Source organism: Psammomys obesus, unplaced genomic scaffold, assembly GCF_907164565.1.
Source record: "Psammomys obesus unplaced genomic scaffold, mPsaObe1.curated_primary_1811, whole genome shotgun sequence".
In the NCBI taxonomy this organism is placed as follows: Eukaryota; Metazoa; Chordata; class Mammalia; order Rodentia; family Muridae; genus Psammomys; species Psammomys obesus.
The window spans coordinates 7,641,297-7,657,216 of NW_026596101.1; the positions used below are offsets into that span (position 1 = coordinate 7,641,297).

Sequence of the window (15,920 nt, forward strand, 5' to 3'; positions counted from 1 at the left end):
TTTCAATGCCAGTTTGGCTTGTGACTTTACTGAGATGCCATTACAGTCCTCATGGTAAATGTGGCTACAACAAGGATGGTTAATTACTTATCAGGAGTTTTCATCATCACTTTTCAGGCTCTGACTTGAAGGTATCTGTGCTTTCAGAAGTCTTGACTTGAGGTTGTAGCACCCAAGACAATGACATGACAAGGTGGTGATTTAGGGCAATAACTATACCATGAAAATGAAGCGTTCACGAACTTCTGCTGTCTACTGCATACAACACGTGTGGCTCCCTGAACTCACAGAAACGTTTGTCTTTGACAGGATTGATTCTTGTACAACCTAAAGATGTTGACAAGAAGAGTAACTGGAGACTTTCCTTCCTTCTTTCCTCCTTTCTTCCATCCCTCCCTTTTCCCCTCCTTCCCTCCCTCCTTTCCTTCCTTCTTTTCTTTCTTGGCACAGTTTATATAAATTTGATATATATTTTTGACTTAAAATGTTAGGCACAGAGAATTGCCTTCAGGGGTACAACCAGAACTTAGAGACTGGAAATGCTACCAGGTATGTGAAATGCTCTTATTTTGTACAAACATTCCGTCTATTATGGTCTAGTCAAGAACTACCGATTGCTTAGACCCTCTAAACTAAGAGGTGCTGATAAAACTGGGTAAGGTGGTTCATGCCTTTAATTCCAGCACTCCAGGAGGCAAAGGCATGTGGATCTCTATGAGTTCAAGACCATGATTCCAGGAGAGCCAAGGCTACACAGAGAAACCCTGTTTCAAAAAAAAAAAAAGGTGCTGATGAAATAATGTATAACTCTCTTTTGGTGCATTTAGACCTTTAAACTAATAATAGCTAAATTTAATTAATAATTTCTATGGGATGTATGTAAGTTGCTTTTCTGGACTTAAAAAAAAAAAAACACCTTTCAACTACTTCTTTACTGGCACATGAATCTGTTTTCTAAAATGTTATCTCCACTCCTTCATTCACCTATCATTCTTATTTATTCAGTATTTATTGAGTACCTACCATGTTCTTAATTATTTCACAAAGTTCTGAAGATACAATTATAAACTTTGACACCATAGGAAGATTAAAATGCAGTGGAAGAAAAAAAATGATGAACATGTCAAAGTATAATATACCACTGGTCTCTGCTATATGGATATAAAGATAAAGGGCAGTACTGAAATCAGTAATGAGAGAAACTGATCCAAGCACACATCATAGGACTTCCTGAGAAAGCCATGTTGGGGCTTGGAGAACAGGATGGAAAGCCCTGAAGGCAGGAGCAGAGCGTTCCATTGGCCTATGGGAAAACTGCATCCCCAGCGCTAAACGCAGCACTGAAGAACACAGATGGCATTTGATGAGCGCTGAATGAACGTAAGAATAAATGAGAGTACTGAGTAAAGAAGCTGAGAGAATGTTTCAGAACATGGATTGGGGAATTAAGGGATTAATTATTAAAGGCAAAATAGCGAGGAAGATAGGATGGTAGATATGTAGATGGGAGAGGTCAGTTCTGAAGGGAAGACAGCACATCAGCAGACCATTAGTGCAAAGTCTAGAAAGTTCAGAAATGGAAGAACAATGGTCACTTTGCCAGCTGTTCAAATAAGCCTTTCCAATCCAAGTCAGTTCTACTCCCTCCAAGCTGAAGTTGTATCAAATCATAATGATCATAGCAGATGCATTTCAGAAACTTTCTTCAATTAAGAAGTGTGCTCTGTAAAGGAATAGAAATTGAGTACCAAGGGAGCTGTGTTAGCTTCTGTAAGCATCAGAAGAGACCCGATTCAAAAGTGATCTCTTCCTGTTGCTTGGAAGGCTCTATGACTTGTTTCTAGAACATCTTCAAACCTGAGGGTCTCTTTATACATTCTCCAGGACTGAACATTTATGGTTGCCAAATCCGCTTATTACTTTAGTGACTTAAAGATATTTTCTTCTAATTTTTCCTCTCCATTATAAGGACTCACCTATTACACTAAGCTCAGCGCTGGAAAAGATAACTCCGTGTTTATTCTCTGCCACACACTGGTACATGCCAGCATCTGAGAGGTTCACTATTGTTATGTTGAGTGTTCCTTGCTCGATTTGTATTCTATCCTGTGAAAGAAAAGAGGAGTATAAAAATAGTGACCTTCCACATCTGAGAACTTAAGGCAATTTTGCTACATGTTATGTCAAGAGGGCTTAATGGGAGCAAAATAATCATCACATAAGCAATTTACATTAACATGATCTGCTTATCTGTCAAGTAAATCTGTGCCAGGTCAGATGGCAAATGGAACTAGCAGCATATCAGTTGGTAAATGGAATTTAAATTGTAGGATTCTCTTGCATTCACGGTGACTTAATAGTGAAGTCATTCAGATGGATATGTCCTGTAAATAAGTGGACTTAACCTTGAAAGCTGAAGAACTGTTTTTAGTCTATGGTTTTGTGCTAATTGCAGAAAGGGTGAAAACAATCAAATTTATCATTTAGAGTTTAAAGCCTTAAATTATCACCAGGTAGCCCTTCAAGGGCTGATAGTATTATAATCTTAGATGGGCTTACACAAATTTTTAGTATCTGTTGAGTTTACCGAAAAAGAATAGGTGTTAATAATTTACTCTAGCAGTCATCGTGGGGCTTATACCTTGGATCCCAGAACCTAGGAGGCAGAGGCAGGTAGACCTCTTAAGTTTGAGGACAGGATGGTCTATTTAGTGAGTTCTAGGTTGGTGAGGGATACATAGTGAAACTATGTCTCAAAAACAAATGTTCTGATGCTTGATTGCTGTCAATGGGATGATCTACATTTACGATGTACTTAGTAGTCAAGATGAAGGAAGAAAGACAGTATATATAGCAAAAGAACCTTCTCATGTGTCAAGCTGAAGCCATGCAACTTGAGCATCAATTTCTAGAGCACAAAGAATTCCCTGTTTTCATACTAAACACAAACACGTACACATATACACACACTCCCCGGGGCACACAAAGCTTTAGAATAAAAAAAAAAATTCTGTCTTCTGAGGGACGGTGTCTAGTTAAATAGATACTTTACTAGACTTGATCACATTGTCCTTGTCTCCTTACTTTCCATGAAGAGAGGAAAATGCCAAGTTTCTGGGAACCTGCACACTAGCAATTTGTTTGACTTTTTGTGACAGAGGGAATGATGAACCAGAGGAACCTTCCAGGGAATTGAAAGTGACCATGACATGGGTGGTCAGAAGAAATTGTTCCCTTTCCTACCATTGTCCAGTCACATTTTCTTTCCTAGGTGTACTACGCAGGGAAGAAATCTGAGCATGCAAGCTGGCTCTCAATGTGGGGGCTGGGGAAAATGCCAAATTTCAAGTAACACTCGACATTCCATGGTAAAGAAAATCAAGTTGGATGTAATTACTCTCCAGGTTTTCTTTTGAGAGTCACATCGCATTTTGATGGTCATCCTTGCATCCTATCAAGACTGCCCCCGCCCCAAAGTAGATCCTTGGATTCACTTTCTACACATCTGTACAAAGTTCCAGATTCCAGACATTCTGTGTGGTTTTCTTATTGTGAAGCTACCAAAGTGTTAATCTCTCAGGTACAAAGGTCTCATATAGAAGCTTCACATGTTTTATTTATAATTTCTATTTGTCAACTGTATTTACTTTCACTTTTGCTACTATTAATGACATTTAGTTGCTTGTTATTTTGGAGACAACACAACATTATTCTGTTTCCATAGCAATGAGGCCACATTAAGCATTATATTACATTACATTACGTTAAGACACAATTACCACCAATTTACTTACCCGTGTTAACAGGGGGTCACCATTCTTTAGCCACCTGTAGGTAGGCTTGGGCCTACCATTTGCTTTACATTCCCAGAAGACACTCTCTTCCATGGCCACATGGATATCGTTTATTTTTTGAACCCAATTAGGTTGAGCTATAGAAGTTAAGAAAGAAAGAAAGAAAGAAAGAAAGAAAGAAAGAAAGAAAGAAAGAAAGAAAGAAAACACAAAGAAGAGACATATATTAATTGTATAATCAATTTCTTTTTATTCTAAGGAATTGAAGATTAAAATGGGCTTTTAATCAAATTCCTTTTCTACCTGACATACAAATAATAAGGGTGAGAAGACATTTGAGGAAAATGTATGTCCTTATGAACATCTTGTTTCTTTTCCATATTATGCATCCTTTTAATCACTTCACTGAAGTCAGCATCAATACAACTACAATTAACCATGGTTTAAATTGTTTCTTATGTCTTGCTATTATTTTGTTTTTAATATGAACAAACTTCAAGGACCACCATACACCTTTGGAATGAACTCATGAATTTCTACCTACACTTGCCCAAGATTCCTCTTCATTAAGAAATAGTCAAGGATTTAAGCTCTTTCTAGCTGGTCACTGGTTGAAGTGGAGGGAGCACCCTCACATATTAGCTATTTCTGGAGCCTTGCACCTTTACATTGATTGGAAAATAGTAAAAACTTTAAAGGCTTGGAAATAAAGTTGACAGTTCTATAGAGATGAAATTGATGACCATTCCACCTTGGCCCTTGAATGACACTGCTAAGCAAAACAACACAGCAGTGAGGGCTACTTTTTATTTTTGGAAAGATAACATGAAGTAAGTGAGCTTTTCATTTAAGCCATTCTATGTTGAATTTTCTTTCATTAGAACAGCTTGTCTCATCCTTTACTAACATATTTCATTCCCATAGGTTACATGGAAAGACTTTGTAGCCCTTATATGTCTATGAGGAATTACTGTCATTCATTATTTGCTGATTCCATATAGGAAGAATGCTAGCCACAGCAGTATGATCCTTAAAGCCAATATTTTTGAGTGAGTGTTGGATTTATCGAATCCTTTTAGAAAATCAAGTTCTGCCCACAAACTCACATGGAAATTCAAGGCAGCATATAATTCTCACATTTCATGATACAGAACACCACCCCAAACACCCACGCTGTACCGTGTTTTTCACGCTTCTGCTGAAAGCATGTCTTATTTTTCTATGATCTCAATAGATATACAACCAATCTTCTATAAACTATTAATAAGCAGCAGTTCTTGCCTATAGCAAAATTCATGCTTTTATCTACAGTGGTGTGTTTATTTGTAAAGACCTTTTGCTAAAACTCCTGCAGAAGATAACCGCAGCTATTATTTAAGATACTTACCTGTTCACAAGATATTTCTACAGGGTAATAATTACTGATGGTAACTTAAAAACTAGAGTTGATACCAGCATCAATCAGAAGATATTATTCAATATTCTTAACACGTCTTTTAGCTAACTTGACCTCAATATATCTATTCTTTGAGGCTTCAAGTCATGGACAATGTAATTCAAAGAACATTAGTAGTGTGAAGGCTAAGCTTACCTTCTACATAATAAACAAAGACAGAAAAACACTCACTGAGTCACTTAACCAGCAGAGGTCTCTAGGTCCTTGACTAAATGCTGTTTTCTTCTTTTTCATCTACAAGCAATTCCATGTTTTTCAAAGAGCAAAACACAATTTTGCAAACTCTCCTGATGGAGATGATGCATGGCTGCTTACGAGGGGAGGGCAAAAGGGTCAACTTCAAAAAAACGTTACAACATCAACAAGCATTAGCTTGAATGAAGGGTTATAACCTGCATCATTGAAAGAGCTGCAAGTTGGCTGCTGTCCTCTATCATCCAGCTGCTAATGGGAAGGAAAGCTCAAGAGGTAATATCTTCCCAGAACTCTACTGGGAAAAGCCAGTGTGTAACTCCTTTAGGACTAATGGCCTAGCCTGCCAGATACACATTCAACCTGCAGCACATTCACCCCCTGCAGAGTCTGGGGAACAAAGCAAACAAGAAGCCACAGAAATCAGTGGAATATTAACAAGCACAAACTTCTGAAAAGGAGTGAGGGAATAAAAAGCAAAACAAGGAAGGACAAATGTAACATAAGAAGAAATGTCAAGCTGAAGTTCAAACAGGAAACTTCACAAACACATACAGAGAAAGATTTCAATGTCACCCACATCCTGCAACACTTGGGCTCATTCTTTCAAAACTATAGAAAGTGGAAGCCAAGCCTTGCTGTTATCACAAAGGAGCAGGAAAGGCAGGCTTTGAAGCGAGTTTAAAATGACCTTGAAAATTTCAAACTAATTAGATACTTCTGAGGGCTCATTCTGTCTTGTGCATTGGGGTTGTGGAAGTCAAGGAGCTCAACAAGAATGAACAATTTGTCTTGGCTGAGGTGAAACCCACAACTAATTTGCTTAATACTGAACTAATTTTGGTTTGATGACAATAGTCATCAGGTACTTTCTTTGCTTTCAAAGAAAAATCTGTTCATAGAAGCCAAATTAACATGACCTAAATATGAGAGTCTTGAAGTGAGCGACTGCACAGGGACCCAGGGAGGTGAGGAATGGGATGGCAGGGAGTGGGGAGATAGCCAAGCTGGCAAAGTGCTTGCTATACAAACATGAAGACCTGAGGTCCACACACAGGGCTCACATGTTCAGGCTGGTCATGGTGACACATGGCTGTAATTCTAGAAGAGAGAGGTAAAGATGGGTATATTTCTGGGCTTCACTGGACAGCCAGCTTAACTGACTTGGAATCAGAGAGGCATATTTCTGGGGTTCAGCTTGCCAGCTTAACTGAACTTATGAGGTACTGTCTTAAAATTCAATGTGGTGGCAGCCCAAAGAATGAGTCTTGGGACTCATCTCTTATTTACACACACAAACACAAACACACAGATAGACACATATACACACTCACAAAGACACACACATACACATAACACACTCCTATGGTATAAAGGAAAAGAATGAGATAGTTTGTATTTTAATGTGCCAAATGTGGATCAACAAACCCACACATTGTCACTTTTTTTACTCCCATTTATTTACATCAGATGAATCACATTTTTATAACTTGATTATTCTTCCTTTCTAGAACAAAATCTGGGATTGATAGAGATGGTTTATAGGTATCCATATGCTCTTGGGTTACCAAGTTAAAAATCTTTGAATGATGAGAATTTGAGCTCAGTGCATTTTAGAAAATACTATTTGTACACTATATTAGAGTAGATGTTGTTTATCATATATTATCAAAATTCAATGATAATATCCAACTTCACATCCCACACATCAGCTCACAGAAGCCCACATAAATTCTTATTTTACAATTCCTAACTAATCTTTTTTGAGATCATGCATTGAACAGAATTAAATAAATTATTATATCAAAAAAGAAGTCACTCTTTTGATCTTTTGCATTCTTCAACATTTGAAACAAAAGAATTACTCCTAAGTCTTGTCTCAAGCCACAAGTTCAAATATACGATTAAATAGCTGTGCTGGGATTTGACCCTGCCATACTGTTCATCTTTTTGACAGATGAACAATCTTTTCATTTCAATCTTTTGCTCAATAACTGCCAGAAATGACCTAAATCAAGGCTTGTATATTCCAGACACTGGAATCATACAAGCCACTTATCCAGTAATAATTTCTATTTCAAACAAATATAATTTGAACTCAAGGGGTCAAACAATCTCAGAGGTTTTCTTCATTCCTCCAAACCAGAAATTTCTCAAAGAAACAAGGGCAAGCCATGGCCTTAGACCTTGGAGCTTTAAATATCTAAGGCAAAATCTTTTAAGTAACTTTTGTAAAGTTGACCTTATAGATATTTGCAATTATTTCTGATGGCTTCAACAATCTTGGAGAAGCTTGAGATATTTCCAGGAAATGCAGAGGGCTGGCTATAACATTGCTCTTACTGGTAGTGGGCTTTATGAGTCTAGAGGTAATTACTCAGTTTCACTTTAACACACACACACACACATTTCTTAGGATTCTTAGTGCTATTTTTAAGATAGTCTCAATTTATCTTAAATCTAACATTCCCTGTGTATATAATAAAATTAATCATCTTTTAATGTTTAAATATATAGTTTATAAGTATAGACTGGTTTTTAATAAGTCCCAGACCTTAAATTTACATACATCATTGAAAGTATACTGACATTATGCTCCAAGACAGTGTCCAACTTTCACCCTCATTCACCTGCGGTGGGCTCTCATCTAGTCCCTTCACTATAATGACTGTCATCCCCTCAGAGGGTTTCAAAGGGGGGTCTACAAGGACTAACGGTTTTTAGAAGATACTGACTTTAACCAGAGCAGGCTTGCGTTGTTTTAAACATTAATCTTTTGACACAGTCCATGTAAAATATGACTTGATGACTAACCACACCCACGTGGAGAAACACCGCCCTGAGATGAGGTGTCGTAGCTGCAAGAGAGTCTGTCTTGGGGGCGTAGAGGCTGACAACCATGTTTTCTTCTTGAACTCAGAGAAAGCTGAACTAGAAACTCTAAAACTCCCCCTGACTTCCGTATGTAAATCCTTATTCACATTGTTTTCTAAATATTTTTATTTATTTTTCAGTTTGGTGTCTCTGTGTATATGGGGATTGCTTGTGCATGTGGGTGTAGATCACTGCAGGGGTCAGATGCGTTGGATCCCCAGGGTACTAAAATCACAGGTATTTGTGAGCCTTAAAATGTGGGTGCTAGGAACTGAATTCAAGTCCTCTGTAAGAAGAGTACATATTCTCAACTGCTGAGCCACCTTTCCAGCCCTTCACATTGCTTTTTGTTTGTTTGTTGTTTGTTTTGTTTTGGAAAACAATTTTATTTCATTGTGGTTGAGATCACAAGAACAACAACAACAAAAAACAAAACAAAAAAAAAAAACAAAAAAACCCCAGTATGTTGAACCAAAATTTTCTTGATACAAAGTATTAAAATACAATAGCATTTCTAAAATGAAATAGGTATACAGTTGTCTTCATTAAGCTAAGTCAAAAACTATACAATAAAGAAAAACATCCATGAGGCAAATGTATGAATGAAGACACTCCTAAATTTCCATTTCATCAAGCATCAAAAAACACCAATCTTTTAGTCCTTTTCTTGTACATTATTCTGTATCCGCATTCTCTGCATCTGATTTGATCTCTGGATTTTATTTCATTTTTGGTGTGACACTCTCCACAAATATATATCATTGGCTGCTGCTTTGGGGGTTGAATGTCTTTCTGGGTGTCCATCTGCAGCTCAAAGATTCCCTTCTCGGTGCACGCAAAAAAACTCCTCACATTGCTTTTTAAACCAATGAAATTCATGCCTCTTGTTCTTCTCTACTAATTTTTTTGTTTTGTTTTGTTCACACATTCTTGTTTATGGCCTTTTCATTTCTTTATAAGAGCCAACTGATTTTTCTGCAAGGGCAGAGGAGATGCCTCTCAACCAACACTTTCCCAGATAACAGTGACAAACAAACATAAAACCCCACCATAGTGAGTGGTTGGAGAGACGGCTCAGCAGTCCAGAGCACTGTTGCTCTTAGAGAAGGCCTAGGCTAGGTTCTCAGCATGCACATACTGGCTCACAATCACCTTTAACTGCAGTTCAAGGGGAGTGGTTGCTCCTTTGTGACCTCCACAGGCACCAGACGCCCACATGATATACACAGTCATACACATAAAATATACTAAAAAAAAAACATCAGTAGAAAATGTGAAGACACCCTAGAAGGCAAGTAATACTAGGCATATTTCTGTTAATAGGTATTCATTAACATAGAAAACAAATATGATAGCCGAAAGTCATGTGCATCTGAGATATTGGATGAGGTTTGTAATGTGCTTCACCCGCTGTCAATGTGACATTCATTAAGAGACGATCACCATTATTTCATATCTTTGGGCTAATGTTTAAACTCATCTGCCATCTGTTCTTACCCAATTTTCTTCCAGCCAGAGAATTCTAAGCTCTTGTCAGATAGGTTTTCTTCAGTCTTAGATATAATAGCAAGCCAGTCCCAGCCTCCACATCTTTGTTTATGCTATCTTAGCTTCAGAAAGATTCTCCTTCCCTTCATTTCCTGACAACATCTGCTCTACAGTATACCTCTTCTAGAACCCCTCTGTCATACCGATCTCAGTTCTCTTCATCTGCAGCTCACTTGGCACACACAGCTTAAGTACTGTGTTTCATCAACTGTATTATTATTATTATTATTATTATTATTGGTTTTTTTTTGAGACAGGTTTTCCCTGTGTAGACTTGATTGTCCTGGAATCACTTTGTAGACCAGGTTGATCTCGAACAGACAGAGATCTGTCTGCCTCTGCTTCTCCCCACTGGGATTATAGGTATGAGCCACCACACCTTTATTTATTCATTGAACATTTTATACACCTATACAGTGTATCATGATAACATGTCCCTAACTTTTCCCTTCTAGCTCCTTCCAGAACCTATATCTTCCTACAGAATTTATGCTCTTTTTTATAATTATTTGTTTAATGAATTATTGATGGATGGATAAATTGATTTTGCTCACTGAGTCAAATGAGTGCTGCTCATGTGTGCATGGGCATAGGGTCATTCATAGTAAATGGTGACACTACTCTGGACCACACGTGACAATTTCTATTAAAGTACATATTTTCTCTTTTCCTCCCAGGGATACTACAGACAACTCATGACTTTATAAGTGAGTTATTAAGAGAGAAAAATTAATCCACAATATGTTCACTATTTAAAAGGCCTTAGGACTGATATGCTAAGAACAATTACACCCCTAAAATTAACCTATAACTATAGTCTAACAGAAACTAATTCCTCTTTTTCATCCTTACCTAAGCCTTTGGTTTTCTGAATCTGCTCTGACTTGTGCTGAATTCATTCCCTTTTCTTGTCCACCATAAATTCTCACTTTCATGTGGCCCACATCTGCATTACATGAGACATATCACTTCTAAGGCAAATGCCAACATGCCAGTTAAGTGGAATCACCCCCCCAAAAAAACTTATCAGGGGCCCCAGATTGAGAATGCGATGATTAGGACTCTCATATGGACCTGTTCTACCCCAAGGTCTCTTCTTTAGTCAGAGGACCTAAAATTATGTCTCTTCTGCCAGTGACATTGGGAGTATTCAGCTAGACCTATGAAGCTCAAAAATGGGACCCTTGGACTACTTGGATCCTCAGGCTCCCTGTAGAGCAACCATGAATGCCACCCATTCAAACCACATATCTGTGTGAGATTTTCTTCATATTCTTCAGACAAACCAATACATCATGGCAGGGTGATCATAGAACTAAATATGAGAACCCAGTTTTCTTCTGTTAAAATAGATATTGAAGAGATTTGCAAAAATCACAAATAATGCCTACCTTCCCCATAACTGCTTGGTTTTGGAAAATAGAATCGATTTTCTTGATATGATAATTGTCAGACCAGACACTGGTTTTTGCCACTTATAATAACTGATGTACTAAATAAAAAATCTGTTTTAACTTACAACCTGGTAGATATTGGTGGATAGAAACACCATATATATATATTTGAGGCTTTTAGTGATTTTTTTTTTTTTGTCTGAAAAAGACACTTGAAACTCAAAGCGTAAGATCCCCTATTAGATAATTAGATTCATGCAAGCCTTGGCACGGTAAGTTCAAGCAATGAAAAAATATACGAATGTTTTGTTTTCTGTGACAGTACAGAAAGGCTAGAATTATGTTTCAACATACTGTCCTTGGTGTGATCCTCTTTTTTTTTTTGTCATTTGCCATTTCTCATGGGGTGAGGAGCTTCTATTTTCATTTCTATATTATTTCCCACATTCTGTTATTACAGCATGTTCTCGATGTACACTCCTTGAAAAAATGTAGTGATTCAATTCACTGGTGTCATTAGATGCAAGAAAAGGAAGAAAAATCATAGGCTGTATCTTACATGACACCCAGGGGGCACTGAGGGTCCCAATATTAGTTCTGCCTAGGACAATTAAGCAGTTATTGCTGTACTGTGAAATCACCTTAACTGCTGTGTTCATCTTTTGGTCACTCTGTCCTTTAAGCCACTTTGCAGAGTTAGATATTATCTAGCTGTCACATATACATAGCACATCCACGGGGAATTAGGGAGCTGTGCACAAAATGCCTCTGTAATCACTTACTGATGACCTCACACACACACTCACACACCCTCTGTAGTACTATCAAGGCCACAACTTTTCCTTTACAGCCACAGGACTGCAGCATACAAGGGCTAGACATAGTATATGAACTTGAAGAACAACCTTTATTTTAAAGAGCTCTTCTGGACAAGTTTGACAAATGTAAACAAGGGAAAAACAGAAAAGGAAAAAAAAGAGTCAATTGTTTATCCAGGTATGCTCATTTCTGCCATACATTCGTTGCAGAGAGTACCAGGGTGACTGACTATGAGTCCCTGATTAAGACACTGAGCTATGACCAACAGCAACACACTTTGTATGGTTGTACGGCAGGCACAGTTCCCAGCATAGTCGGATCCCACACGGAGTACGATTTTGGATAAAATACTGTTTCATCTCTAGGTTTCTATTTTATTTGTGAAAAATCAAAGAAATAGAGCCAATAGTTTCTTCCAACAAGAGGGTTAGCAGTCTTTGAAATAGAGACTTCTTTACTGGGATGTAAGTCTCTCGGCTTCTTAGTGATGAGCATAAAAATTATTGCTATAGGACTAAGTATGCAAAAGGCACTAGGTATCAGACTATCAGTTTGCAGTTCATTCTTTAAGATGAGGACTGTAATTCTGTCTGTGTGTTGGTACAAAAAAAAAGAAAAAAGAAAATAATAAAAGAAGAAAAGACATGACTTCAGAGATGGTCAGACAGAAAGATGATAAACAAGTCCTAAGAGCATGATGTACACTATATTTCATTTCCTCACTTCTACAACAGTACAAAGTGTAGACCTCTAATTCTACTCAGGTGTTTGTGGTCCGACTGCAGTGCCTTTTGTGACACCAGGACAGAAGCTTTCCATAGCATCAGGAATAATCTTGTGCAAGGAATCTTATCTCGGGCTTCATTACAACACTGGAAACAATCTTTCACAGCGAAGAGATGCCCTTACCACGTGGTCCCCATACAAGCATCAGCAGCAGAATTACACCTGGGAAATTAACTGCAAGGCAATCTCATAGCTACCAAATCAAAACCACCACATATGGGGCCCAATATTTTGTATTTTCTTAACGTCTCCCACTTACCCCGATGTGCACCGAAGCTTCAGAACCTCTAGCACGGTGTTTGGAATCCAGTTCTGCTTCTCAACATGTAAACATTAATTACACACTTTAATATCTTTCGAGTCAGTTTCTCTCCAAACTGGGTAGTTGGAGGAATGAAATGAGAAAGCTCCACGGGCTCTGACTCCAAAATGCATCTGTCTCCAATTAAGTTTCTCAGGTTCCTAGTCACGAACTTGGCCCACACAGGCAGGACAAATGGCTATTTAACTGTCCTTTCTGCTCTTGTGATTCAAACAGCTACTCACCACAAAGCAACCAACATTTAGAAGTATGAATCAGATGGACCCTTTTCATCATTCAACAGCCTCCCATGGACTGTGAATAAAACCTAAACTCTCCCTGGTTTTTAAGATATCGCCTAGATCTCACCTTTGTTTCAGACATACGTCCTTGGACCTTATGATTTAGAAACTCAAACTTTCTCTGTGTATCTCAAGCTTGTCACAGAGCTGTCAGCCTCGGGGCTTTTTTGCCTTCTTCCTGTGTTCTTCCTGGAAGCAGCTTCCTCATGGAAGGCTATCATTTTTTATGTTGGGATTTCTGCTTAGAGGACAATCTCACACAATCTTTCCCTGACTCTTTTACCTGTAGCTGGTTCTTTTATATCAAAGGGCTATCATTATTTTTTTCGATAGTCTTACCAAAACCTGAAATATTTGAGTCAGTTTATTTGAGTCCTTTATCTGCTAACATCTGGTGAAATATCAGGTCCTTGAGGGCAAAGACTTTTCTAGCATCCTTCTCTACAGCAGTGGACTCCCACATGGTAGAGCCACATTAAGTCAGTTTTGAACAAATGCATAATATGTTAAAGTCATACGGGAGAAATTCTGCCCCAGGAAAAGAAATGTTAGTATTCTGCCCTAGCAAAATATAGGCCTGAGCAAAATGAGCAAATGAGATGAGGTAGCATAGAATGTCCTGTGTCATCACTAATCTCAGGCCTTCATCCATGTTGAGACAAAGTGGCACCCTCTAACCTATGTGGGCACAGACCAAGCACCACTGATACACTCACAAGAGGAGGGTAGCACAATGTGATTCTGCACAGCAAATGTGTGGAATAGGGTTACACAATTTTTTTTTTTTTTTTTTTTTTTTAGTTTAACAAGGAAATAAAAATACAGTTACCGGTATTGCTACCACAGAGCTCCTAAATGGGTCAGCACTGTGGCACAACAACAAAATAATGTTTTCCCTCAGTTTTCCATTTGATTGCCAGCTATGAATTAGCATACGAGGTACTAGCTATCACTGTGCTGTTCAAACAAAGTTTGAACAAAGTTTGTTTTTGTGCTTCTGCTTCTTCCCCATGCCCCTCACCCTTGGTTTCCTCTTATAATGTCCTGGTTTCTCTTTCTCTTTCATATCCTCATGTGAAAGCTGTCTACTTATATACACAAATACTTGTTTACCCTGGAGATTAGCAGCCACATATGACAGGGAACATGCTAATTTTGTCTATTTTTGGTCACTTTGTTTAATTTTATACTTTCCAAGATCCATCCGCTTTCCTGTAAGTTTAATTTCTCATTAAAACTGAATGCATATATTTCTAAGCCCAAATACATGGTTTCTAATCCCTGAGCAAGCAAACTTTAATGTTGTAAGGAACTTTCTTGTCAACAAAGGCCAGACGCTCCTGGATAAGTGACTAGGGCTACTTCCTCACTATGTAGTGATTTTAATTATAACAATTCATTTAACTTAAAGATTAAGGCAGCTGGCTATTAAGAACATAGCACCAGGAACACACCAAATCTCTCTCTTCAAGAAAAAAATAGACAAGAAAACAAAATGGCAGCCAAGCACTGCTGTATAATGAAGTTCTTCTGTGACAGTGAAAACAGCATCAATGATATGCTAGTTGAGGAAGAACACAAGAATAAACAGATAGAATAGCCAAGTGCTGCGAGAGTCAGCTGATCTGACATCAGGGGTGACTGACAAGGAAGGGACACTCTGCTATTGTCAGAAAACAGGCAGGTCATTCTGCTCATTCTCCAAGCACTGTTGCATACAGCACCATTAAAAGGCAAACATTGTTAGGCCCCGACAAGGCACAGAGGCCCACCGACAAGGTCCATTCTCCACCACAGACTCTATATCGCTATATTTCCAGGTGGGAGACCACAAATCTCGAGGAAGATCCATACCAAAACTTGGCTACACAAGACACCTTCTTAAACATACTGAATGCGAGCATTTCACCTTAGAAGAAAATCATGAAAGTACAACTAACTATTCAGTTCACTGAGTGATTTAAATTACATTTAGGAACCACTGCATCTAAAAGTCTATTCAATTAAGAAGAAATAAAAATGCTGCCCATTTTGCCTAAGCAATTTCAAGTGGTTACTACCTGACATTTAAAAAAAAATTACTAGCTGGATGAGAAAAATAAATTCCAAACAGTTAAAAATATATGGCAATTGCTCCTCACTGAATAAATCTGTAACTGGCTTTTGTGAGTTCATAGTTATATGGTCTGTTACATATTTCAACTTTCATAATTTGAGAAAGAAGACCAAATATTAAACCTATATTTGGTATATATAGAAAGATAGAGAGAGAAGAAAGAAAGAAAGAAAGAAAGAAAGAAAGAAAGAAGGAAAGATGTAGTTTTTTCAAACTACTGTTGTCCTGATTGTTTTATGAAGAATTTTCTAGAATCTCACCATACCAGCTGCTTCAGGGGTATGCAAGTCTAAAATGCTGAGAATTGGACTAAAATGGCTGATGTTAGACATGTTCCT

At 37.9% G+C, this 15,920-nt stretch overlaps 2 protein-coding genes across 4 annotated transcripts in view; both read right to left on the bottom strand.

Moving 5' to 3' along the window:
* Positions 1 to 15,920, bottom strand: part of LOC129692233 (contactin-4) — a 1,033,094-nt gene that overhangs the window by 177,265 nt on the left and 839,909 nt on the right. For all 3 annotated transcript variants that reach the window (XM_055628516.1, XM_055628514.1, XM_055628515.1), the window contains 2 exons: positions 3,795 to 3,931; positions 1,977 to 2,106 (listed from right to left, as the gene is read on the bottom strand). In XM_055628516.1, coding sequence (XP_055484491.1) covers positions 1,977 to 2,106; positions 3,795 to 3,931 — 267 coding nt within the window. The remainder of the gene's footprint in view (positions 1 to 1,976; positions 2,107 to 3,794; positions 3,932 to 15,920) is intronic.
* LOC129692234 (DNA-directed RNA polymerases I, II, and III subunit RPABC4-like) lies at positions 8,947 to 9,120 on the bottom strand. The gene has a single exon (XM_055628517.1). It carries the CDS (start codon positions 9,118 to 9,120, stop codon positions 8,947 to 8,949), a length of 174 nt encoding a protein of 57 aa, XP_055484492.1.

Excerpts from the sequence above, each read along its gene's own strand:
- LOC129692234 (XM_055628517.1), bottom strand. The coding sequence starts at position 9,120 with ATGGACACCCAGAAAGACATTCAACCCCCAAAGCAGCAGCCAATGATA.